Genomic DNA, 26,966 nt, shown 5'->3' with positions numbered 1-26,966 from the left:
AGCCAAGACCATTCTTTGAACTTTTTTTTCCCTGGCTTAAGAAATTCTTTTCTTTGCTGGCCCAAGTGATGGAGGAAGGGCAAGACCTCCCATTGTTCCACTGGTTGCCGGGGTATTGTTGGACACCCACTTCATGCTCTCGCCTCTGCCCTTCCGGGCAAAAAGCTGCCCTGGATGTCACTGTCTCATGAGAGGAGGAGGAGTTTCCAGCCCAGTGGCATTGGCTCTGTTCCCTACCTGTGTCCCTCATAGCCACCCTTATTCTGGTGATGGGTTACCTGGGCTCATTGCAGCTTCTTACAGAGGCAGCCAACTTTCAAGCAAGTTAGGAAGCAGAAGACATGGTCCCGGAGGTGGTTCTGTCCACAACTGGACTGACATCCCTTTGTAAGATGATGCAAGTAAGTTGATTGTCTTGGTGTGACCTAATTCTCCTTCCCTGCGCACTGGAAGGCTTGGCACTTTATCTTAGGCATCTATGAAGCTTTTTTGAGTAACCTGGGAAGTATCTTATATAGGATAGATGGTAGGGTCTTAGACTGAATGAGATCCAAATTTGGAGCTAATGAGAACGTCACAGATTTCTAAGCATATCTCAAGTGCCATGCTTTGAGCAAAATGGTTGCATCTCCACTTTAAACCTGACTCTGAAGAATAAGGTAGCCACAGGTGTTTTTTTCTAAAATCATTCTTATTCTCTTGGACTATTCTCTTGGTCCACTGATGAGCCAGTAGAAAGGCTAACATTAAAGACACATTGCAGTGTTCCAAGATGAAGTTTTAGAAAGAATGTTTGCATTTTATATACTGGTTTTGATAGATAAGAATATTGTTGGCCTGGGCATGTTTGCTACTTAATTTAAAACAAAAACGCAATACCATTCATTTTAAACTTTCTTTGTGATTGAATTACAAGGCTGACAGAAAAGGCCTGCCGTTGATTTATTCATGAATCAAGGAAACTTCATCTATCTGTAGACTTATGATTTTACAGTAAATGGGTGAGGAGGATCATGAGAGACAGTGTAGCCAGCAGCTGAATGGAAGTTTATTTGCTGCCTCTAGTTCTAAAGCAAGGAAGTATACTATAAAAAGATATTTAGAACTGTTAATATTGGAGAGGTTAGAGTAATGTAGTTTTGAAGCAGGTGCAGCTGAGTAGAAAGAATCGTGCCTTTAGAGGCAGCCCAGGGAAGCCCTAATACAATCTCTTACTGACTAGCAAGTCACTGACCTGCCCTAAACCTCTGCTATCCTGTCAATAAAATGGGAACAATAATAGTACCTACCTCATAAGTTTGTTCTGATAACAATGAGATTGTGCATAGTAAGCCTCAAAAGCTGTTCTCCTGATATGAACCACATATTTTAGAGGACTGCAAAGAAGATTCCTTCCCAACTTTTGACAGTACTGATGGTAGAAATATGTGCATCTCGTGGTGTAAACAGTCAGAAAGTAAAAGAAAAAAAAAGGAAAAATGCTTTCTGAACATCAACGTTATATAGTGAAGGATTTTTGTAGAACTGATCCAGTTCTGCAGCAAGAATACATAAATCATGGGAAAGAAAAAATCTTGGAGTTCACTCTAGGATTTCAAGTATGACTTCAAAGCCAAATTGTAGATGGCTTTAATAAATAGGTAGCCCACAGCAAATATTCACAATTATATTTACATTAGCATTGATCTGATTATTACCATGATCTGCTGATGGTAGACATTTTCATCCTCTTTTTATTTGATTTTCATTGTTTTAAAAAAAGTGAATTACTCTTGGCTCATTCTACATGATGCTGAAAAGCAAGGGAGATACATTTCTGATATGAGAGAGGAATCTTCTGGATATGTGAGCCATCTGTCTTGAGAAGAAAGGTTTATTGCAAACTGGCAAGAAAATAGAATTCCTTCCCGAAGGAAATAGAGAGGAACCAGACTTACTCAGGAAGTTCGTATTCCATTCATTTATTTATCAAATATTTATCACGTGCCGGCACTGTTCTAGGAGCTTCTAGCCAAATCCCCTTGAAATAGCACATTACATTTCAGGGCTGTTCAGATTCCTGTTGCTCTTCTCATACCCAAGATTAAAAGATAAAGGTCTAAAATTACAATTACTGCTCTTCACAGTTTCTTATTTCTTATTGCCAGTATGTAGGAAAGCTATTAATTTTTGTAATCTTTATGTTGCATCTGGCCACCTTACTGAATCATTTTTGAGTTTGTAGTCTACTTAGAAAATCGAAGAGAATCATATTTTGCATCTCAGTGCTTCCTTTTAGAAATAGTTTTTTTTTTTTCATTTTATTACGCTGGCTAGGACCCATTGGTATTAGATAAATACTGAGGGCATTCTTATCTTGTTCCTTGTTGAAGGGAATGTATCCAGTACTTTCTCATTAGATATAATGTGTGCTGTTAGTTTCTTATCACGAAAGTTTTTTTTTTTTATAGTTCAGTAATTCTTTTTTTAAAAATTAGCAGTGGAATTTGGACTTAATAAAATGCCTTCTTATCATTTATGGAAATGAACATTTAATTTTTCTGCATTAATTAATATAATTAGTTTTTTCTTAATACTGAAACATAATTAAATATATACATCAGACAGCTCCTACTTGGTCTCAGCTTCAGTTTGCTAATGTTTTATATGGAATTTTAGATTTATTATTTCCTGCTATTCTTTTCTTTCCTCCCTTTTCTCCATTTCCTGACTTTGATCAAGTGTGCTTTGATCAATTTTATTTTCCTCCAAGTTCTGTTTCCTGTTTCTGTTTGACTAATGTTTTTAATTTTATTTTTCTACTATAGGCAACATTTAAATAGTAACTGTAACGTTCTCCAGAACAAGGAGAGACCTTGGCCTTGCTTCTACTTCCTCTGCTAAGGTTTTATTAAAGTTGTCCTGAATTTGAGTTCCTGGTTGTGATCGATTTTTAAAAAATTAATCCTTCTGTCTCATTAATTCCTAACAGTTGCTTCAAACTTAACAGTAGCATCATCTTTCCATTAAACTAATGTCATCTTTCTTGAACAAAGCTTTATTCTGATTTATTTTTCAGTGTGCTGCACATAATTTTCATTATGTCTGTGAATACCTTAAGGAAAAAAACCAAACAAACGACAACCTTGGGTGGTATACATACATTCTTCTTTTTTTTTTTTTTTTTGTCTGAATGGTAATTTAGCTGAGTTTTTCCCCTGGAGACCAAACTTACAAATGATCCATTGCCTTCTTTTTTACTTTCAAAACATTTAAGAAAGTTAAATTTATTTTTGAAAGTCAACTTTTTGGGGTATAATTTTTATAAAGTAACTAACTACCTTTTGAGTGTGAGATTTCAGTGAATTTTGACAGTCGACAGACCTGTGAGAGCACTGTCACGATCAACATACCGAACATGGGCTATGCAAGTTTTCTCATGCCCCTGCGCAGTCCATTCCTTTCTCCTCTACCCTTGGCCCGAGGCAACCACTGATCTGTTTTCTGTCAGTACATTAGTTTGCATTTTCTAGAATTTTGTAATTGGAATCATAAAATATACTCACTTGTCTCGGGTTTCTTTCACTCAGCATAGTGTTCTTTATCCATATTGTTGCTGCATCTGTAGCTTGTTCTTTTTTATTACTGATTACTGTTCCATTGAATGAATATACCACAATTTCTTTATCCGTTCACTCATTAATGGACATGTAGGTTGTTTCAGTTTTGGGCTGTTACAAATTAAACAGCTGCATTGGAAAAAGAAGAGCAGATTAAACCTAAAGCAGCCAAAGAAGAAAATAACAAACATTGGAGTGGAAATTAATAGACTAGAGAACAGAAAAACAATAGAGAAAACTAATGGGACACAAATTTGGTTCTTTGAAATAAAATCAACAAATTTGACAGAACTTTAGATGGGTTTACCAAAAAAAAAAAAGAAGATTGAGATCACTGAAAGGAGAAACGAGAGAGTAGACATTATTGCTGGCCTTAAAGAAATAAAAAAGGATTATAAAGAAATACTGTGAACAGTTCTCTGCCAACAAATTACATAGCTTAGATGGAGTGGACAAATTCTGAGACAAAGGTGCTCTGAGCATTCATGTACAAGTCTTTGGTTGGCCTGTTTTCATTTCTCTTGGGTAGCTCCCTGATGGTGGAGGTGCAGAGTATAAGAGCTCCAGTAGCCGCAGGTCTTTGCCAGGACTTTCTGTTTGATCAATTCTAGTGGATATGTGGTGGCATCTCATTCTGGTTTTAATTTGCATTTATCTGATAACTAGCGACCTTGAGCCTCTTTTCACATGCTCGTTGTCCATTTGTATATCTCTTGTGGAAGTAGCTTCAGATCGTTTGCCTATTCTTATCGGGTTGTTTTCCTTATGTTGATTTATATTGAATTCCTAATATATATACATGTTTTAAAAGTCACTGTATTGAGATATGATGGATATACAAAAAGCTGTATATATTTAACATATACAGCACAATGATTTTGGAGTTAAGTATACACCCATGAAACCATCATCATCACAAAACCATGCCATAAACCTATCCATCGCCTCTGCAAGTTTTCTCCCACCCTTTTTATATTACTATTGTCATTACTATTATTAATATATGACAAGAACATTTAATGTAAGACCACCCTCTTGCAAAATTTTTAAGTACGCAATACAGCATTGTTAATTATAGGCACTCTTCTTTACATTAGATCTCCAGAACTTTTTCATCTTGTGTAATTGCAACTTTGTCCTTTTGACTAATACCTCCCCATTGATCCCTTGTTCATCCCTAGTAATCTCCTCTTTGCTTATATGAGATGGACTATTTTAGATTCCTCATGTAAGTGGTATCCTGTAGTATTTGTCCTTCTGTATCTGGCTTATTTCATTTAGCATAATGTCTTTCAGGTTCATTTATGTTGCAAATGGCAGGGTTTCCTTTTTTAAGGCTAAATAATACTCCATTGTATGTATATAACACATATATACTCTTACTAAGAGTTCTTGATATATCTTGGATACAGGTCCTTGTCAGATATATGTATTGTATTTTCTCTTATTCTGTTGGCTTGTCTTTTTTCTTTAAGTGTGTGTGTATGTGTGTGTGTGTGAGAGAGAGAGAGAGAGAGAGAGAGCGCAAGAGAGCATGCACAAGAGAGTATGTGCAAGAAGGATACAGATTGAGAGGTTTTTTTGTGTGTTGTTTTTTGGTATAGGCATTGCATCCACATGGCACAACATTCAGGAGATAGAAAATTTTATCCGTTTCTGGAGAAACTTTCTAGAGATTTATGTTATGCATAAGTATGAAAATGCACACACGTAACTTAAAAAAAACCCTCAAATGATAGGCACCTTGCTTTACACTTAGCCATAGATCTTGGAGATTGTTCTGTATCAGTACAAAAGTTCTTTCTTCCCTTCCTTTTCCACCACCCCCTTCCTTCCCATTTAATGACTGCCTAGTAATCCAGTGTTGCTGTTAGTTCAGCACTTACACTTCCAGATGAGAGGTCTGTGTCAGTGATTCTTTTTCTTCTTTTACGTAATCGTCTGCATATCCCTAGACTTTTGTTTTCAAGTTAAAAAATTTTGCTAGTCTACTGGTATTTACATGTATGTTTTTCTCAGTTCCACTTGAATCCCTTTGGTTTTACTGCTTTGTCTACATCCTTTCATTCTTGTCTTTTTTAGGAGCAAATTAGGGATATTTGAATTTTAGTCCGTCCTTTTTTGGGCTTTACTTTTTCTTGGCTCATTCTATCCCATTTTATCTTCACTCTGTATTTTGGGAGAATTCCTTGACTTGGTCTTCTGAAAGATGGATTAATTATTTTTTTTATTTCATTGCATTCTGATAAATCTTCTTTTCTATGTAATTCAAATTTTAGCTCACCTGTATTTGTTTGGGCCATCTGTTTTTGGACCTGCTCTCAGAATGTGATGTCCAGGATGATGATCTGGGCTCAGGGCAGGGGCTGGCTGCCATTTGACCAGGGTGCAGAGTTTCTAGACTGTACACGTGGGGCCCTGCAGCTTCTGCCTCCTTGGAGACGCACGTGCTGTTGCCCCAAACAAGGAGACTTGTGCTTGTGCCACCATTTAGGAGCATGTTTGTGTGGCCATTCATGCATGTGTGTGCTTGTGTGTATAAACATGCACATCTGTGCACACAAGCTGTGCACAAAGACCCTGTGGCGGTCGGCCTTTGTCCTGCTTGCTGTGACTGGGGGTAGGGACGACATAAGGTAAGGAGGGGACGGAGAACAGATCCTTGCAATTACTCCTCAGCAGGCTTCCTGTCAGGGTGTGTGGCTGATAACAGGACAGTAGGCTGGTTGGACTCTTCTTAATTGAGGAAGTGGGAAAAGACTTGCGCTGCAGATGGGGCATTTCACAGCCTATCCCAAAATACACTTCCCCTTTTCCTTTTTTGAGTCGTACTTCATTATCCCCACTGACCATCTCAGTGCCTGCTTCTGCTCTCAGCCACACTGTCATTTCTGAATCTGGGTTTTTTCCCCAGGCTCTGTGTAGAACACCCCATCCCTTCCCTTATCCAGCATGTCTCTCTGTGGCCCATTTTGCTTTTGGTTTCTTAACTCTGGCTAAATTAACTTTTTCTGTAAGTTTGATCCTGTCTACTGTATCTCTTCCAGAAATTCCTCAGAATTTTTTGACTGGTGGCATCCATCCTTGTTTTCTGGCTTTTTAAATGGGTTTCTTCTTTTTATATTTCTCTTGTCATTTCCCTGGAGTTCGGAGTGATGTGATTCAACCACAGACTCATCTCATCGGCATGGACTTAGTGGTCCTCACCACTTCTTGCTAGCGGGGATGTAACGCCTCCTTCACCAGTTTCTCTTCTTCTTTGTTCCCCTTCCACATAATTGTGTTACTAGCCGCAGCTGTTAAATTGGTGTTTGCTCCATGCCATGCATCACATAGAGCTGATGGAATTGTTCTTTCATTGTGAACCCGCTGTGTGCCAGGCAGGCATTGTCTGCTTACGCACTGCCACTTAACAAACCACCCCAGAATAAAGTAGGTCAAAACACAGATTTATTCTTATCTCTTATGGTTCCATGAGTTGCCTGGCCTCGGCTATGTGGTTCCTGCTTAGAGTCTCCCATGTGGCCATCTGAGGACTCCGCTGGGCTGGATGGCTAAGTGACTCACTTGGCTGGCAGTTGACTAGAGTGACATCTTCATGTGTCTTGGGCCACTCAGAGCATGGTGAATGGGTTCCTGGAGGGTGTGTCCCAGGAGTGAGCATTCCAGAAGACAGGACATGGAGGCTGCTGAGCCGTGCGAAGGATGTGGCCATCACCCAGGGCACATTGCAGATAAGCAGACAGGATGGGAGATAGTGTTACGGCCGGTGCTTGAAAAGTTTGGCAGTTTGTCATGGGCACCATGCTGGAGACACAAGGGTAACCAACACCCGGTCTGTAGCTCCTCATGCCCTGTGATTCCGAAGCAGAGGCAGGTAGATAAACAGGCAGTGATAATACGAATGGTAAGTGTGGGGAAGGCCAGGCACAGGGGCCTGGTGAGAGCACGGTGGGGAGCGTTACCCATGCTGGGCAAGTGCTGGCAGGCTGGGGGTGGAGAAGCTGGTTGAGAAGGAAGGCATCGTAACGGGTATTTTGGGAGCTGAGTCTTGAAGCACAGTGGGCGTTAGCTGGGTGAACAAGGAGAAAGAAGGCATCCCAGGGAGAGGAAGCAACCCTGCAGAGACCTGGTGGGGCTGGTGAGAGCTCGTGGCTCTTTGGGGGAGTTGCTGGTAGACTGAGGATTGGCAAGTGATTGGGTGCTGCCGGCACATGCAATCGAAGGTGAAACTATAGCCAAGGTATGTTGGGCCTTCACCCTGTGTGAGTCCTTGGCTGGAATGTGAGGGCCCTCAGTTGGTTCTGTATCCGGGATGTATTAGTGGGCGGCTCAAGTGTGTCCTCAGGGGTGATGGGGGGGCTGCTTGATGGACGGTGGAGGATCAAGCCTCGTCAGCTCCCCTAGGCGCTCCCGTCCTGGGTCCTCTCCATTCCCCATCACTCATTTCCCCTTCTGTCATTGCTCTCTCCTTGATCTGCTGCTCCAGTGAGCATGTAGGAAGTGATTGTGTTCAGTGTGGAAGGATAAGGCAGACAAGGGAGAGGCAGGTGGAGCTAGTGGGAGAATCTACTCATTGTGAGGCATTTGACAGTGTTTTGTGGATTTTTTCTCCCCAGGCAGGCAGGTAGGTAATAAAATGTCACCCCTGTTTTACAGATGAAGAAACAGAAGCTCTGAGAGGGAACCTAGACTGTCTCAGCTGGTTAGGAGCAGACATGAGGCAGGATTATTTGTCACTGTGCCTCACTCCCAATGCCTCAAACCCGTGCTTATCTCCAGGATACATGTCCAAGGTAATGATAGTGGCGTAGGGCAGGGGCTGGCCACCTTTAGGCCAGCATGCACCGAGTTTTTAGTCTATACATGGGGCTCACTGCTGTCTCCTCAAGAGGCACGTGCTGCTGCCCTAGGCAAGGAGACTTGTTCCTGACTGGGGTGCATGTTTGTGTTTGTGTGTACAAACATGCACACATGTGTGCACAAGCCAGCAGAGCTGGGGCAGGGGATGGACTCAATCATAGCCCCAAACTCCTTTGGTTAAACAGAGAGGGTGAGAAAGGAGTTCTGGGGAATGGGTTGTGCGCCATGTGAACGTAGTTAGCACTACTGCACCATGTACTTAAACACGGGTAAGATGGCAAATTTAAAAAGAGAGAAGGTTGGAAACCCTGCTTGGCACAGCCTGAAGAAATCATCCTAGAGTCCTGAAAGAATTTGATGTGTGGGTTCAATGGCAGCAGCTGGAGGGAGGGCTCTGAGCTGTTCACTTGCACTTCTGGGCCCTTGTTACCTCACACCCAAACCCGAGAATGGGTTTCCTGCCTTCTCCATGCGGACTCCTCCCTTGGCGTAGTGACACCCTTGTTAGTATTAAAAATGTTTCCTATGCCGAGTTTCAGCACAGCTTTTGGCTGACTGCCGTTTGTGTTCTCTGCTTCCTTGGGTGATTCTGAGGACTGTCTGCTTTCCTGGGGCTTGAATTTCCCAGTGAGAGGAGATTCATTGGGGACACATACTACCATCTGCTGATAGTCATGGCTGACAGAGGAGAAGCACTTGGGTCATGAAGACAAATGGATTCATGTAGTGTCTCCTGCATTTTGACAGGCATTTGTGACATTTAGGCATGCCTGAATATTGAAGAAGGGGGCAGCATTTTCTCTTCAGCTCAGATAGTTCAGCCAGTCACAGAGTCCCCTAACTGTACGTAGTGTTGTCATCCAGCCCATATTTCCTCTTCTTGTTTACAAAGTCCTTCTGGTGCTCTTTTGGCTCTGAACAGTTTTGAAAAAGCCATTTATTTTGTTGTTGCCATAAAAATTTTTAGTGTGGTGTGGTAGAAACAGTGTGGCTTTAGAATCAGAGGTAATCTTTTTAATCTTTGCCAGTTTGATGGGAGAAATGATAGCTTATTTTTATTTTCATTTTGTTGTTTGCTATTGATCTTGAGCAATTATTGTATATTAGCCTTATTTACATCCATTTTTGTATCAGGCTCTTTTTTATTGATTTTCACAACCCTTAATATATTAAACAACCTATGGTCACTTATGTTCAAATCCTCCGAGTGTGCTTTTTTTTTTTTCATTTTTACTGTGTCTTTTTGACATAGAGAAAAAATTGTTAAATCTGTTAGGCTTTTTCTTTATGGATTCTGCTTTTGGTTTTGGGTTTACTAAGCCCTTCCCAACCACAAGATTGTGTATAGATAGATTCATGTAAATCAAGAGTCATCAAACTAACGCCAAGAAGACAAATCTGGCCAGCCACCTGCACAGCCCATGAGTTGAGAATTTTTTTTCTTACTTTGTAATTAGAACTAATTATAGATTCCCAGGAAATTTTAAAAAATGTATTTAAAAAATGCCCTTAAGTCAGTTTCCTCCAATGGTGATAATTTTGTTTGACAACGCTGGGAAACTGACATTGGTACAATCCACAGAACTCACTCAGATTTCATCAGTTTTATGTGCACTCATCTGACTTATGTGTGTAGCTCAGTGCATCTTTTTTTTTTTTTGCAAGTAATAATCTATTGAATGAATAGGAAAAATCAAGATGACAGCCCAACAGCCCCGTTAATAATGAGTTAACAACAAAGGATAGCTCTGCTGGACCCCAGGCCCAGGCAGTACCAACCTTCTCAGACACTCCGGTATCTACAAAGGCCACCTCTTCATGGGGAGCAGAGAAGAGGAACCTACACTAGGGCTTCTCAAACATAAATTTGGAGGTTTCATGTCTCAGAAAATTTTCTGTCATTGGAATAGAGAGGAGAACTTGCAGAGAAGGACTTGCAGGCAACCAGCAGACTCCAACAACTCACAGCTCCTGCCTCTCGACCACGTGTTTGCTTGCAGAGGATAATCAAGTCCATTTATCAGACATTTGAAAGAGACAGATAAGCAAAGCAAAAACAAATTAATTTGTGCTTCCTTTCTCAGTACTTGGATTTTTCTAACTGAATCAGTCAGCAAGCTCTTAGGGGCACTGGAAGAGATAACAATGATTGCAGCTATAGTGATTAGTATCCACCAGGACCACAGACCTACAGAGAGTGGAAATGAGGCCAGGCCAAAGGCATCTGGCACCAAGCAAACGGCTGGAGGGTCCACACACGTGGTCCATGTGACCTCTCAGTGGGTCATCTTCCCCAGAGTTGTACCCTTTCTCCTCCGTCTTTCCAATGCACAGCAATCATGGGGTGGGGCTGGTTGTGCACATTCTGGTTCCTGATTCCGTAGGCCTGCACAGGGACCTAAGATTCTGCATTTCTTTTTTTTTTTTTTTTTTGATTGAAGGGTAGTTGACAGACAGTATTACATTAGTTTCAGGTGTACAACACAGTGATTCAACATTTATATACATGATAATTCTAGCAACCAGCTATCACCATACAAAGTTCTTACAATATTTTGACTATATTCCTTATGCTATACATTACATCCCGGTTACTTATTTATTTTACAATCGGAAGTGAGAGTATCTCTCATATTTATTGATCAAATGGTTGTTAACAACAATAAAATTCTGTACAGGGGGTCAGTGCTCAATGCACAATCATTAATCCACCCCCAGCCTAATTCTTGTCAGTCTCCAATCTTCTGAAGCATAACGAACAAGTTCTTACATGGAGAACAAATTCTTACATAGTGAATAAGTTACATGGTGAACAGTACAAGGTCAGTCATCACAGAAACTTTCGGTTTTGATCATGCATTATGAACTATAAACAATCAGTTCAAATATGAATATTCATTTGATTTTTATACTTGATTTATATGTGGATACCCCATTTCTTTCTTTATTATTATTATTATTATTTTTTTTTTTTTTTGAGAGGGCATCTCTCATATTTATTGATCAAATGGTTGTTAACAACAATAAAATTCAGTATAGGGAGGTCAACGCTCAATGTACAATCATTAATCCATCTCAAGCCTAATTCTCGTCAGTCTCCAATCTTCTGAAGCATAACGAACAAGTTCTTACATGGTGAACGAATTCTTACATAGTGAATAAATTCTTACATGGTGAACAGTACAAGGGCATTCATCACAGAAACTTTCGGTTTTGATCATGCATTATGACCTATAAACAATCAGGTCAAATATGAATATTCGTTTGATTTTTGTACTTGATTTATATGTTGATCCCACATTTCTCCTATTATTATTATTATTATTATTATTATTTTTAATAAAATGCTGAAGTGGTAGGTAGATGCAAGATAAAGGTAGAAAACATAGTTCAGTGTTGTAAGAGAGCAAATGTAGATGATCAGGTGTGTGCCTGTAGACTATGTGCTAATCCAAGCTAGACAAGGGCAATAAAACATCCACGGATGCAGAAGATTTCTCTCAAAACAGGGGGGGTGAGGTTCTAAGCCTCACCTCTGTTGATCCCCAATTTCTCACCTGATGGCCCCCCTGCGACTGTGCCTGTCTTAGGTTGTTCCTCCCTTGAGGAATCTTACCCATCTCTGGCTAACCAGTCGTCTTCTAGGGCCATACAGGGAGATGTAAAGTTGGTAAGTGAGAGAGAAGCCTTATTGTTTGAAAAGGTTAGCTTTTTACTTCTTTGCAGATTTATGCCCTGTGGCTTCCATGCCCAGCATTTGTCTTGAGGTATCTTTACCACTTGGAAGAATTATGATACTCGGTAAATTCGATATGAGGCACGAATTCTATTTAAGGGTTGTAATTAGGAAGGAAGAAGAAAAGCTATAGAAGTAGCAGGCAGAAGAAAACATGGGAAGATTGATTATTTCTTTGACATATCTTCTTGTAGAGTAACTTAAGCATGTATAGGTTTTAAACTACTAATTAAATTGCGCACACACATTAACATAATAGGAATACAGTTATATAACCAAAGCAGATCTATAATTACCAGCCATCTCCAGTGAAGCCAAGAAAACCAGTTAGGCACCCTAGGCATTTGTGAAAACTTATCTATGATATGGTGGGTATTGTCCAACTGAACTTGAACAGTCTGAGAGAAATCAGACAAATTAAAACAACCCATTCCTGGGGACTGTTCACATCCCATATGTTCTTTTAACAGTAGATAGTCTGTGGTTGTAAGATTTTGGAGTGCTACAATTTGCACTTCTCCTAATTCTTGGTTGAGTTCCCACCGTATAGATCCAGTCAAATTTGTTGTTTTACTGTATGCACAGGCCAGCTTAGATATCCTCTTCTTCATTCCCATGGCAAGTCCAGGAACTGGTGGGATGAGTGCACCTACAGCTGTAGCAGCGCCTGGATCTTTGTTGGGGTTTTTTGATGATCATCTTCTGGTATGAGTCTTCCAGAGAGTGCTGATATTAGAAGTTCTTTTTCATATCATATCTTAGTTCATTTTCTGGGTAGCCAAATTAGGCTTTGATCCTCTGTATAAATACAAACAGACCCTTTGCCTACACTTTTATATGCCCTTTATACCATTGTGTAGAACTCATTAGAGGTCACCACACAGGAACTGCTTTTTTTTTTTTAAGAGAAAGGAATATTATCAGAAAAATGTTAGCTGATCTAGCTTAGTGCATCTTTACCACATGTATAGATGTCTGTAACCAGCAGCACCACAGTCACCATACAGACTGTTCCATCACTGCAAGGTCCCCTCCCCTCCACCTCGACAAACTCTTTTATAGTCATGCCCACCCCAGCCCCTGACTCCATCAGTCAGTCTCAAGAGTGGTTTTTACATTTTGAATGGCTAAGAAATAAAAGATTTGTATTTTGTGATTTGTAAAAATTGGTGGAATTCAGATTTCAGTGTCCATAAGTAAAACTATATTAGAACATAGCCAGGCTCATTTGTTTATCTACTCTCTAGGCTACTTTTGCACTGTAAGAGCACACGAGATGTTGCAACAAAGACTGTCTGGCCTGCAAAGCTGAAAACATTTACTATCTGGTCCTTTACAACTAAAGCTTGCCGACCCCTGATCTAAATCATCATCTAATTCTCCTTTATTAAAATTTTATATTTAATTCTTTACACAACCTGATATTCATTTTTGCCCTTGGTATTAGAGAAGGATATAACATAATTGTTCTCTGGATGGTTAACCAAATTCTCCATCAGCAATTATTGAATAATCTAATCTCACTATTTGAAGTTCCATAGTTATAATACATTGAAAACTCAGATCTGTTCCATCAACTTAGGGAATGACAGGGTGAATCATCAAGCTATCTGGGCAGGATATATGTTACCCAAGAGTTTTCCGGGATAGGAAGCTCTTACCTCCTGCATTAACACTGAATGTTCAAGCCAGATGAACCCATGACCAGTGGTGTCTGACCCCTCAGGTTTATTTCTGAGGTGCAGGTGCAATGGTGGGATCTTGTCTTATTTTTCTGGAGTCCATGGGGGATTGCTGATGGCTAAATGAAGCTGTGTGTTAATGGTGTCTGGTGTTTTATGTTGAATCTTCGGCACTGGCTAGTTCTTAAAATCCTGTGAGAAGAGAAGTAGCTCGATTTATTTCTCTGATGCTGGAGGCTCAGGAATTGTTTTAAGAAACACATAAGGTTTGCTCATGACCAGGTGCGGGCACAGATGCAAAGGTGGATGTGGTGGTGGTGGTGGTGGTGGTGATTGTGTTTCTTGTACAGCAGGTGTCTATTTAATGACATCTGTGACAAGTGGGCAGGTGGCGGATGGCTACTGTCCTCTGCTTGTTACCAGCTGAGCGACTTTGGGCCCATTTCAAATCTCCCTGAGCCTGTTCTTGTGCTTGTGGGAAAACAGGGATAATAAAGCCCACCCTCTTTCTTTCCCCCACCTCTGAGTTAAGGGTTAAATGAGCCATAATGTGTAAAGCTTGCACAGTGCCTGGCAGAGAGTATGAGCTTAAAACATTTAGTTTCTTCATCTTCCCTTCTTTTACCTGAGAGGTGTATGTGTGTGTTGCTGTAAAAAGTACGAATTTTGTCTTCAAGTCCTGCAATCTATCTGAGCTCCAAGAGTTTGCTTTTTATGTGGGGGTTTTGTAATGTTTTTGACTCAGCTCATAGCCAGGCTTCCCAGGGTGCTCAGCTGGACACCTTTTGCTCTCACAAGTGGGGGTTCTGATGACCCAAGGAGAACCCTCTGGCCAGTGCCAGAGCCAGGCCGTGATGACAGCCTGTGGGCTCTTTTCTGTCAGGCCTCCTGTGGCCTGTGGTGCAAGACTCCCCATGCGAGTTCCTGCAGTGGGGGCTGCTGGCTGTAGCAGGGAAAAAATGCCTGGAGTCAGGTATCCCTGGGGCAAATGACTGCAGGTGAGTGGGAATAATCCACTCTGGGGGCAGCTTGCACATGGGGAAGGACGTCAAGTACCCAGGGACCTCGGCTTAAGCCTTTGCTGAACACAATCCTTTGACAGGACTTTCCCTCTTTTCCTAAGGATGGGCCCTGTGGATTTAAGGATAGTACATAGGGCTGCTGAATTTGGGTTTACTCAGTTTTGCTAGAACTGCAACAATTTCTAATTCTCTGTAATTTACCTGTATATGAAACATCACCCCCCTGGTGTGGCCAGACATTTTTTTCTGACTAAAACAGTCATTCTGATGTCCCAGACCATCCGACCTTGGTGTTGGTGACACTTCTTATCTGTCCATTCCCCTCCATGGCATCTACCACCTGGTTCAGGTTCCATTTGGAGAGATGCGGTATGCCTGGAAAATTACACTAGCTCCCTAACTGATCCCTCTCTCATCTCCTATTTCTTTCCCTTTTTATTTGTTTTGTGTGCATATTCTGAAGTCTTTGTAGAAGTTATGTATCATTGCTACTTTCCTGCTTAACAGCTTAGCCATTGCCTATGGAGTGTACCTCAGATTCTTAAGCATGTGATTTAAGATCCCTCAGCATCTGGAGCTAATCTGCCTTCCAGGCCTTATTTGCTGCCATGTCCCCTGGTTGGCCCATGTTCTGTCCAAGGTGACGTTCCCCAGCTGTCTTCTGCACTTGAGCCGGTGGGAGTTTTGCTGGTGCAGCTCTCCACACCGGGAATGCCTTTCCCTGCCACTGAGCGGCTCTTCACTGTTCACAGCCGCTTTCCCTGGCATTCTCCATCTTCCATGCATCCCAGCCAGCTGGATGCGGTGCTCTTGCTATTTTCCAGCAGCGCTGGTGAGTTTAAATGGTTTTCTTATGGCTGTGCAGCTAGTAGGAGAAGCTGGAATTTAAAGGCAGGCCTTCTGCCCTCAGACTGTTTCCTGTGAGGCCTTCCTCAGAGGGTGGTTACTCTCGCTTTTCTAGACTCCAGCACGGCAGGTTTCCCCTTACTCAGTATTCATCACATTCTGTCACATTACTGTTTGTCCTGGCGTATGGCACACCCCACACCCACCCTAATATTTGACTCCTTAAGTAAATGCTTTGTCAGCTTGCTTTCCCCTCCTTCTAGACTAGTACCTGGCCCTCAGTGGGAACTCAGTAAATGTTTGTTTGGATGGATACGTGAATGAATACATTTTTCTGTCCATATCCTCTAATTTGTGGTTTGGGGGTGGATAGCACACTGGCAATTAGGCTTCTTAAACCTCCCATGTGTTGGAAAACATCTCTTTTTTGGTCTATAAGATAAATAGAAAGTGACAATTATTTTGTCCCTTTGCCTCTGCCATCTCATAGTGACAGTCAAGTTTTCATTACTTGAAGAAAGATGGCTGAAACATTTAATTATATGTATTGTGCGAATGTGATCTTTTAGCTAACTTTTATGAAGCAACAGCTACACCAAGGAGTGGCTCTGAGGAAAGTTAGTACTCCCTTAATCTGTTAGCACCCGCCATCGACAACCTGAATGGAAAAATAATAATAATCTTCCTGTTGTGCAGTAGACATTTTTTCTCTTATCATAAGTGAAGTAGAAATAAAAGCATCTTGAGAAATCCTTGCTGTTTATTAATCTCTTGTATATTGGCTCCAAAACAAGCCTTTGCATACATGGAAACAGTGCCTGTGTCCACAGATAACCCCATAGCCACTGCCGCACCATCCATCACCTGGGAGCCACTTTCTTTTATCCTCATGGTTTATAGGCAAATACGGTTATAAGCTTTGTCCCTCATTCATTCGTTGGCTTGCTAACATCATCTGCTTCTGCCCCTGCACCCCCCTCCTCATCTGTGCCTGATCTGAAATCCTTCCCCTTGCCTTCATTCACAGGACTCATTTCTGCCTCTGAGCTCAGAATGCCCATGTGAGACGGCCAGACTGACCAGTCTTACATTGAAGGCCCGTTTTCTTGCATGTACTTCCTTCCTGCCTTTTTTCTGTGTTCTTCGGTTTACTTAGTTGTGAAACTCTTTTGAGCTGCTTTAGTTTAGGACATCCTATTTCTACTTTTCTTTTACTCTTTAGACTATGATCCATTTCTTGGTTGTTTAGTGCCTCTTTAAACTATTCCAATGAATCTACTAACCATGGAAATAAATCCCCGCATCCAGTCTGAATCATGTCAGCAGGAATGTGGGATTAAGATTTGGAGCAACCAGGTAGCCAGGTGGGTTTTCTAGCCTTGAAATCCATTTGCATTTTTTGGGTCGGAGGTGGGAACACTTCAGGCCTCTAAAAAGGATGCTGTGGGGGAGACCATGTCTCAGGCTTCCAGGAATTCCACAGGAAAACATCTGTTTTAGCTCTTTGTGGTAAGATGCAAATTCCTGAATCAGCACCACTGTGTGCAATGCCACCAAATTAATATTGAGAGAATACTGACTGTGCATCCTATATAAGGAGAAAAAAAGGTTTTCAAGCATGTGTGACCTATTTGAAGGTAGTCACATATTTCATTCTAATTTACAAGTTCTCTCTCAGGTTAGTTTTAGGTTTGGGGTGAGGGTTTAATACATGTCACAAATCATTGAATGTGAGAGTGCCCTATTCTACCAGAGGGCAGTTTGGATTTGGGAGCTCATGGGAGTTGAAATGTGCTTTGTTTCCTCTTTTCACTTAGTTAAAAATCTACAGGGCTTAACTTCTCCACCCCCCCATGGGTATTTTGGGGACTCTAAAAATGATAAGATTCTCTCCAAACAAAGATTCAGATTTGAACATGCACATGCAAAATTTTGTACATAATTTTTGGCATCAGGAGCCTAGGGATTTTAGGAAAAGAGTCCCTGTTACAGAGAAATGGTGAGCTTAGGTGATTTTTGAGGCAAGGACACTTTTAGTCTTGCTAAATGTGTAAAGCTCTTTAAGCACAGTTGAGTGGTGTGGGCTGTACACGTGCACTTAACAGTAACCACTTGGCACTTGCTATTGGTAGGTGAGTCCAGTCCTGTTCTGTTCCTCACTTGAATGGTTTTTGCTCTTGAAAAGGTCTGGTCTGGGGTGATGATGATTCAAGCATTTGATCATTTAGTACATATTGTGGCTCCAGGAGGAAGGAGGTTCCCCGCTCTGGGCAAGTTTCCTATGAATCCACTGAGACCAAACGAAGACAAGGGAAAACATAGGTTGGGATTAAAAGTTTATTTCTCATGGCTCAGTCTCTGTCCCCTGGAGCTTCTCTCTGAATCCCGGCTGCTCTGTTCCTTCCCTCCAGCTGCACCACTTGGGGGCTCCCTCTCACTTGGCTTCACTACCAAGTTCTCTCCCTTCAGCTTCAGCATACTCTGCTTCCCCCAACCTTGCCTGGAAGAACTCCATGGGCAGGACCCTAGTGACTGGCAGGTGCCTGACCAATTACCTACCAGGAATGGAAGGGAAGAGAATGACTGCTGTTCTTCATCCATTACCTGGGACTGGCAATCCCGAGATGGACCAGAGGCTCTGCCATGGTAAATGCCACATTGATGTGCAAACAGGACTATCAAAGCCAGGCGGGGATCCTGGTTAGAAAACTCCATTTACGCTGCACATATGCAGCTTCTGTATAGTATATTGTTTGTCTAAATGAAAAATGCCTTTCCTTTAACTTTCTATAGGCATCTGACTTGTTTCATTACACTCTTGAGTGTGTTCCATATACATAGTGCTGGGTCAGATGGAGCGCCAAAACAGGTAAATCAGAACCAGGTTTTGTAAGATAAATGAATGGCCCAATTAAGATGTATTGGTGAAGGATTGGAAAGAACTAACATTTATCAAGGGATTATACTGGTCACATGATATGCTTTCTTTAATCCTTACACTTTCCATGTCATAGATGGAAACTTGGGGCCCAGGGACACTGAGTACCTTACTCCACGCATGGCAAGGAGCAGAGCCAGAATTCAAGCCCATTCTTTGGCCTCTAAGCTCAGGTCTTCCCTCATTGCTCTTCTGTTAAAGATTAGAGTGGATGGAGTGGGTTTGGGTAAGAAGAACATAGAAATGAGAACCTTAGACTGAGTGTCCACAGTAGGTTTAACTTCATAATCTATCCTCTGTTGATTACCAATCTTTATTTTTTTTCTCAATTGTGATTTAGTGCTCTTTGCTTGTCTACCTCACTCCCCTTCCTATGTAAGATATAAGGAGGCGTGTCTGGGTTGTGGTGTAGCACAGCTCCAGATGAGAGGCCAAAGACCTGCGTTCCTCACATTACCACTTGAGTGACCCCATGCATACTACTTCTAAGTCTTTCCTTTCTTTTTTTTTAAGGCCTGCAGATACTTATTTTTGTAATTTTACAAGAAAAAGATAGCTCTAAATAAGCTTAAGCAGTATTAGAAATATCAATATTACAAATTTCTATAAGCTGTTTATATTGAAAGTATCATTTTTTCCCCTAACTTTTTATTTGAAATAGTTTAAACTTACAAAAACTGAAAAATTAATTCAATGAACATCCATATACCATTCACGTAGACTCATTAACTTAATTTTTTTGCTACATTTGTCTAAGGCTTTTCTTTTATGTAACAAACAGCCTGCATGATCTCTGAGGGGTCCTATGCCCCAGACACTTGTGTGATTTGGATGCAGAAATGTCAGTGGAAGAATGCCTCAGTTCAGTTGGCAGAAGGCATCAAGGTGGACAGAAGAGACCAGGCCTTCAGGCAGTTACATCTCTTGGATATGTGCTTTTTGAGGAGGTTTAATCTGTGCCATTAGAAAGCCGTTGCTCGGGCTTTGTAGTACTCCAGTTGGCGTGTACTTTCTTGGCTGGCAAGAGAGGCAGAACCTTCATCTGTTGGTCTTAGTTACTCAGTTAGGGACAGGCTTTTAGAAATACCTCTCCTCTTCCAGTGGCAGTGATTTCTCAGCCTGAAATGCCCACACCAAGCTCTCTCATCTTAAACCCATATTGCATTGCATTGCCCATAGAGGGTTTTGTGTCCACATGACCAGCTAGAGTCAGTCATTTGAACACAGGTGTCAGATCCTATTTCATTTGGTAACTCTGCATCTGGCACTTTGGCTAATGTGTATTAGGGGTTCAATATGTGGTTGAAATAGTGTATCCTCCTTAGAGGGAATAGAAAGGGATCATGTCTGAATTCATTTGAAAATGGTAGAAATGTCTTTGGTCCCAGGAATCACAAGAATGTCTGGAGAAGTGATTGCTAGTCTGGAGATTTTTAGAAAACGCTAGTACCAGGCATTGGAAACTTAGCCAAGGAATGTGGACTTGCACTCTTTCATTTGTGATCTTGTTGGAGGTCTTTTGCATCAGGCCAGTAGGTGGATTTTATTTGAAGGTCAGGTTTTCTGAAAAGCTAGGGAATCATTTTCAATTTCTAAATGACCTTATTAACCTACAGATGTATCTCTGAAACAGTCTCTTAACTCATGTCTGAGGAAGAGTCTTTACCTGATGAGAAATGGTCCAGAATTCAAGGTAGGAAAATGTAAGACTGTTCAGGCAAGATGCTAACCTAGAAGCCACAGACTGGTTGACCTTGGGAATTTGGAGATACTTGTGCAAGCAACCTTGGAAGTTTTGAAGAATATTAGAGATAGGGGTTCCAGGTCAGGGGTGGGAAGGAAGGAGGACTGAACTTCCCACTAATAAGCAAGTAAAGTCTAGAGCTGAGGACATATAATTAAGATGTGTTTGAATAACTGCAGGCAGGGGAAAAAAAGATAAATTCCTGCATCTTAAAGTTCCATACTGTTTATATCACTATTTCCTATTAGAATTAAAAATTATGTAGACATTTTTATAATTATATATGTTAGCCTTGCTGTGTTAATAAACAGCTCCAAAAATTCAAAGGTTTGCAGCAAACATTAATTTCTAGGTCATCTTATGTGTCGGTGGCTGTGAGTCAGTTGCTGTGGCTCCTTTCTACAAGTTCTTCTGTTCTGACGGCGCAGCCCCTCTGCTAGTTTTAAGGCAGAAGAAAGCCGGTGGAAACTGGTAATGGCTCTAAAGTGTCTGCTTCCATCTGGTGTATGTCACATTTGCTCATGTCCCATTGGACAGAGCAGGTCACATTGCCAAGCTGAAAGGTGAGGATGTGTCCTCAAGTGGGCAGTCACTTAGCAATGGTAAGAATGTGTAATCTTCTTAAAGAGAGTTAATAATTGCAAATGATAATGCAATCTACCATATAGTTTATGTCCTCTCCTTTTGTTACTGAATATTATTTATTTATTTTTAAGAATATAATTTTAATTTATTTATATTAATTTTTATGTCTACAGTAATATATTCAGTTCACCAGTTTATTGAGTCTCCTTTGTGAAAAACCTACCAGAGAGTCAGGGCTAATGTCATGAGGTATCAACATAGATTTGGATGACTTTTTCTTAGGTAAAACTACTTCAGAAACCATTATATTTTTAATTGCTACATGAATTTTTTTACCTTAGGCTTGCCCAAGTAAAAGGTTAATGGTATACTCATTCACCTAAAGATCTTTCTCAGTTTATTCCCCATCTGTTTGGAATGTTACTCCATGTTTTCTTCTATATCATTTATGAAAATATTAGGACATGTCCCAAACATTATGTTGTGGGAGACAAACATCCATAGATATTCATTCACTTCTGTCCCTATTTCTTTGTTTTTTACTAGTTCTTCATATATGATATAAAATTGTTATAGATTCTCTATTTTTATAATTCTATAGAAAAGTTTATGTTAAAAGTTTATATAATTCTAAATAAGTTATATTTGTTTTTTTTATTAAAGGTTTCACTGCTACACACTCTTATGAAGGTTTCACATGAAAAACATTGTGGTTACTACATTCACCCATATTATAAAATCCCCCCATGCCCCATTGAAGTCACTGTCCATCAGTGTAGTAAGATGCCACAGAGGCATTGTCTTCTCTGTGCTGTACTGTCTTCCCTATGACCCTCACACACACCATGTGCCACTGAACATTGAATACATTTTCTCCCTATTATGTGTATGAAGATTTTAGGTTAATTTGGTGGGTAACTGATCTCTTGCTAGGGAGTGACGTGGTGGGTAGCTGCATGGTTTCAAATATTCTTCGTAAACACTGCAGTGCGTGGAACTCTGTTGCACATCATAGCATTCGCTACAGTTTCTAAAGTGATTTGAATAACGGGGTGATATTAGGTATCTTCTGAATTTGGTGGATATGCTTCCAGTGTTTCACATTGCTTGCTGCTTTAAAAAATTGATTATTGAGATCTAATTCCCATATCCTAAAATTCACCATTTAGAGTATGTAATTGAGTGGTTTTTGGTATATTTAAAGCTTTGTGCCACCATCAGTACTATCTAGTTCCAGAATATTTTTGTCACCCCAAAAAGAAGCCCTGTACTTAGTAAGCATTTTCTCCCATTCCCTCTTCCCTTCTAGTCCTGGCAACCAAAAATCTACTTTCTGTCTCTATGGATTTGCCTGTTCTGGAGCTTTCATGTAGATGGAGCCATACATGTGTCCTTTCATATCTGGCTTCTGTCACTTAGAATGTTTCAAGGTTCTTGTTGATGTTTTCTGATACACACTCTTAAAATATTTAGGAACTTGCCTTTTATTCCTTAATTTCACTTAGAGATTTTAATGCAATGGCCAATATCGATTCATTACCAGTGAATGAAACCAATAAGCATTTTGATAGTTGTGGACATGATTATATCTAACAATGATTATGGGATCAGTTAGTGTAATAATGCATTAATAAATTTCCTTATGTTAAATCATTCTTGATTTCTTGGAATATGTTTGACTCGATCCTGCTGTATTTTTCTTTATGAAAATTATTTTAATATACCATTTGCTGTTACTCTATTGAGGATGTTTACACTTAGATCTAATTTCTCTTTTTGTCCTAATATTTTGATAACAGATAGCGGTAACCCTCATGAAATGATTTGAAAAGTTTGTCCATTAAAATAAAGTGTCTTACATGCCTCATATAGAAAATTACCGAGTATCATAATTCTTCCAAGTGGTAAAGATACCTCAAGACAAATGCTGGGCATAGAAGCCACAGGGCATAAATCTGCAAAGAAGTCAAAAGCTAACCTTTTCAAAGAATATTGCTTTTCTCTCACTTACCAACTTTACTTTCCCTGTATGGCCCCGGAAGACGGCTGGTTAGCCAGAGACGGGTAAGATTCCTCAAGGGAGGAACAACCTAAGACAGGCACAGTCGCAGGGGGGCCATCAGGTGAGAAATTGGGGATCAACAGAGGTGAGGCTTAGAACCTCACCCCCCCTGTTTTGAGAGAAATCTTCTGCATCCGTGGATGTTTTATTGCCCTTGTCTAGCTTGGATTAATACTTAGTCTATAGGCACAGACCTGATCATCTATACTTGCCCTCTTACAGCACTAAATTATGCTTTCTATCTTTATCTTGCATCTACCTACCACTTCAGCATTTTATTTTAAAAAAAAATAAGGGAGAAATGTGGGATTCACATATAAATCAAGTATAAAAATCAAATGAATAATCATACCTGACTTGATTGTTTATAGTTCATGATGTGTGATCAAAACCGAAAGTTTCTGTGATATGACTGCCCTTGCACTGTTCACCATCTAAGAACTTATTCACTATGTAAGAACTTGTTCACCATGTAAGAACTTGTTCACCATGTAAGAACTTGTTCGTTATGCTTCAGAAGATTGGAGACTGTTGAGAATTAGGCTTGGGGTTGATTAATGATTGTGCATTGAGTCCCCTATGCAGAAGTTTACTGTTGTTAACAACCATTTGATCAATAAATATGAGAGATGCCCTCTCCAAAAAAAATAATAAATCTCATAAACAAGAGGATCCTAAGTATCCATGACAATTCAATGTAATTTAGTATTCTAGATAGCATCCTAGTACAGAAAAACAAATTTGGGAAAAAGTGAGGAAGTTTAAAGTATGGAATCTAACTGAAAAAAATAAAAATAAAAATAAATAAAGTATCTTAGGCTGTTTCAATAAAACAGGACCATTAGAGCTTGGTTGTAAACTGTTGAGGCTTAGCTCTCCTTTTAGTAAAAGTTCACTGACAGTGATTCTGTGGTTATTTATTTAGGTTTTCTACTTAAACTTAAGTTCACTTTGTCCATATATTTTCCTGCAAAGCCATCTAGCCCATATCGACTTCTAAGTCTATTGGCATCGTATTCATAGTACATCCTTATAATTCATAATCATACATATAGATGAGATTTTAAGAGTCATTGCCTGCTTTTTTTCACCCCTTTTTCTATATTGATCAGGCTTCCTAAGTTTTAGTTTACCTAATTCATCTTTTAGAAGAATTAAATTTTGGTTTTGTTCATAAGTTCTGCTCCTTCTGTTTGCAATTTATAACCTTAACTGTTCAATTCCCTCTTCTACTTTCTTTTGCTTTAAAAAAAAAATGAGAGCACAAAGTAGATCTGCCTAAAGTATTCTGTTTCTTGGGATAAATCTTTTTCAAATGTACATATTTATCTGATCTTGAGGACTCTGCTTCTTTCTTCCAATATTTGGTTTTCTTGGGTCGGTATGATAAGATACTGTAGGCTTGATGTATTTATTTTTCTGTTTGCTCGTGTCTGATGAGGTAATGCTGGCCTGCTATTTGCCTCCCATCAGAATAAGTGAATTATTGGATCCCTGCTGTTTGTCTTGATGTCAGAGCTGTCTTCTTGGGTCTTATGTTGAGTTGAGTAATTGGTTGACAGATCCGTTGAGTGATCTGTCTGTGGAGACAGGAACCAGAAGAAAGCAAGCCAGGGTCTTGGGCAGTAGGTCATTTATCTCTCATCGCGATGGATCCCGGCTTTGTGCTTGGCGGACCGCCCAGGGCAGCTGACCTTTGATCTTGCATCGGTGAGCTGAAGCCGTGTCGGCAGGGCGCCCTCTGCTGGTGGTCCTCGTGTGCTGTATCTGCCTGTGCCTGGCGCCCCCTCTTGCTCACAGCACAGACACGCTGGTGGTCCTCCTTTGCCCACGACCTGTTTCCTCCCCACACCCCAGACCACTGCACTTTTAAATTCAAGTCCATGTGAGGGGTTCAGGACATTTTTTTTACATAATCTTGGTAATGTTACCCTAACCTCAGTGACATGGGTTAAGTGCACCTTAGTTTTTTTTCTCAGCTGTGTCCCAGTTACATCCAGAAGAAAATCTTTGGAAATTTTGGCATTTCGAATGCCTTTCCTAGTTTCCAATCTGGTATGATTCCAGTCACTGCTGTTCTTTCTCTTTTTTTCCTCACTGCTCTTTCTCTCCTGTTCTTCTCTAGGTTGTTAAGTTAGTATCTGTAAGTCCAGGGAGAGGAAATCCTGGGGCAAAATACCTCTAAAAACCGAAATCAGTTACAGGGAGAAATAAAGTTTCAAATCCGTTTATTGCTTACAAACTTCAGTCTGGGCCGTTTCTCTCTTTCCTGCTCCAGCAGAAGCAAAACCAGCCCTCCCTCTCCCCTCTCAGGTACAGATAAGCCCTCCTTGCCCAGGTATGGAGATGAACATCTCTCCACCCCTGAGGAATGATGCAAATGCACTAAAGCCATACTTCTTTCCACCTCTGAACGCCTATTGATATGCAGATGTACTAAAGCCAGGCAAGATATTCTGGGAATGTCACAATTTTACGCACAGGATGGAAAGGGGGAGAAAGCAAAGATATGTGCTCAATTTACTGAGTTTATGTAGAAGTCTAGATTTATAATCTTTAAATGAGTATGTAACATTCTTATTAATGTAAACACAATCATTTCCTGGTTATTGAGCCTTTGGGGTTTTTCCAGGGTTCACTCTGTGTTCTTTGCTCTGTTAGGAACATCTTTGAATAGAACATTTTTGGAATTTTTTTCCCTTTGAATTTATTCTCCAAAGTGGACTTAAATTTAATTTTACAACAAAGTCAACAATGAAGAGTGTTCTGTTCAGTTTGTGTAATACTTACTGTTTAAACCTCTCCTGTGTGCCTGGCAGGAGGGAGGTGAATTAAGACATGTCAGGTGCAGTCTGTGAATCTGTGCATTCAGGGAGCCCGATTACCCCTTTGCTGTTAGTAAGGGTGCCTTGAAAGGCTTTGTCAAGCTCTTCTGAAACCAGGTCAGCGTGTTCCCCACACTCCTCTAATAGTATCAAGAAGAGAAATGAGAGTATCTCAGCATGATGTGTTTTTATTAAATCCGTATTGGCTCTGTACCACTTTCTTTTCATAAACCATAAGTTTAATGCAATACAGAATTTTGCTGGTGATTTATGTTAATTTAATCATCTGTCTGTGGCTGGCTGGCTGGCTGGCTGGCTGGTGGATCTTATAACTGAAATTCTTTGAACCCAGAGGGGTTTCTAAAGCAGCCTACGTATGTATTTCTTTTCCTAGGTAAAATTGGGGTAGAGGCAGAGAAGAAATTCTCATATATCTGAAACCTACATGGTGAGAATTGGTACTTTGGAGCAGTGAGGACTTTTCATTTATTATCAACTGTTTAGTTGTAACTTTCACAGCTACTGTAGATATCTATTGCTACAGTGAAATCATGAAGGAAAGTGTATCAGAAGCACTAATTATATCTTGACACAGTTTTTATTTTCAGCTGCATTTATTAAGTGTCAGCTGCGAATCCAGCCCCTTAGTCTGTAAGTAACTGCAAGAATACTTACAGATAAATTGACTTCTTTTTTTTTCTTTTGAGTGTGTTAATGGTGACATAGCATCTATGGTGTTCCAGGCACTATTCTAATTGCCTCCATACAGTAACTCAATCCCATTATAGCCACTTTATGAATGAGGAAATTGGGGCAGAGAGAGATTAAGAAACTTGCTTAAGTCACACTGCTAGGAAGTAGTGGAACTTGGGTTCAGAACTGGGCAGTCTGGCTCAGGTTAGACTCGGTTTCATTATCATTCAGCAGACATTTATTGAGTCCCTTCTCTTGGCAAAGGATTGAATTGGGTCATTTCTAAGAGTCATTCATTCACAAATACCTAGGGAGTACCTACTCTGTGCCAGAGGACGGGGGATGAGCAAGACTAAGTCTCTGCTCTTGGG

The 26,966-nt window shown here is 40.5% G+C and overlaps 1 protein-coding gene across 5 annotated transcripts in view; it reads left to right on the top strand.

Moving 5' to 3' along the window:
* SNX30 (sorting nexin family member 30) overlaps nucleotides 1-26,966 on the top strand; it is a 101,141-nt gene that overhangs the window by 15,605 nt on the left and 58,570 nt on the right. Inside the window, exon 2 of one of the 5 annotated variants that reach the window (XM_073226056.1) lies at nucleotides 8,259-8,395. The exons of the other annotated variants lie outside the window; for them this stretch is intronic. Within the exon in view, the coding sequence (XP_073082157.1) occupies nucleotides 8,318-8,395 (78 nt within the window). The 5' untranslated portion in view covers nucleotides 8,259-8,317. The remainder of the gene's footprint in view (nucleotides 1-8,258; nucleotides 8,396-26,966) is intronic. 5 annotated transcript variants of the gene reach the window in all.

This window comes from Manis javanica, chromosome 2, assembly GCF_040802235.1.
Source record: "Manis javanica isolate MJ-LG chromosome 2, MJ_LKY, whole genome shotgun sequence".
NCBI classification, from domain to species: Eukaryota; Metazoa; Chordata; class Mammalia; order Pholidota; family Manidae; genus Manis; species Manis javanica.
Note: the sequence above shows the minus strand (reverse complement) of the source record. Positions and strands in the feature narration are given on the sequence as shown.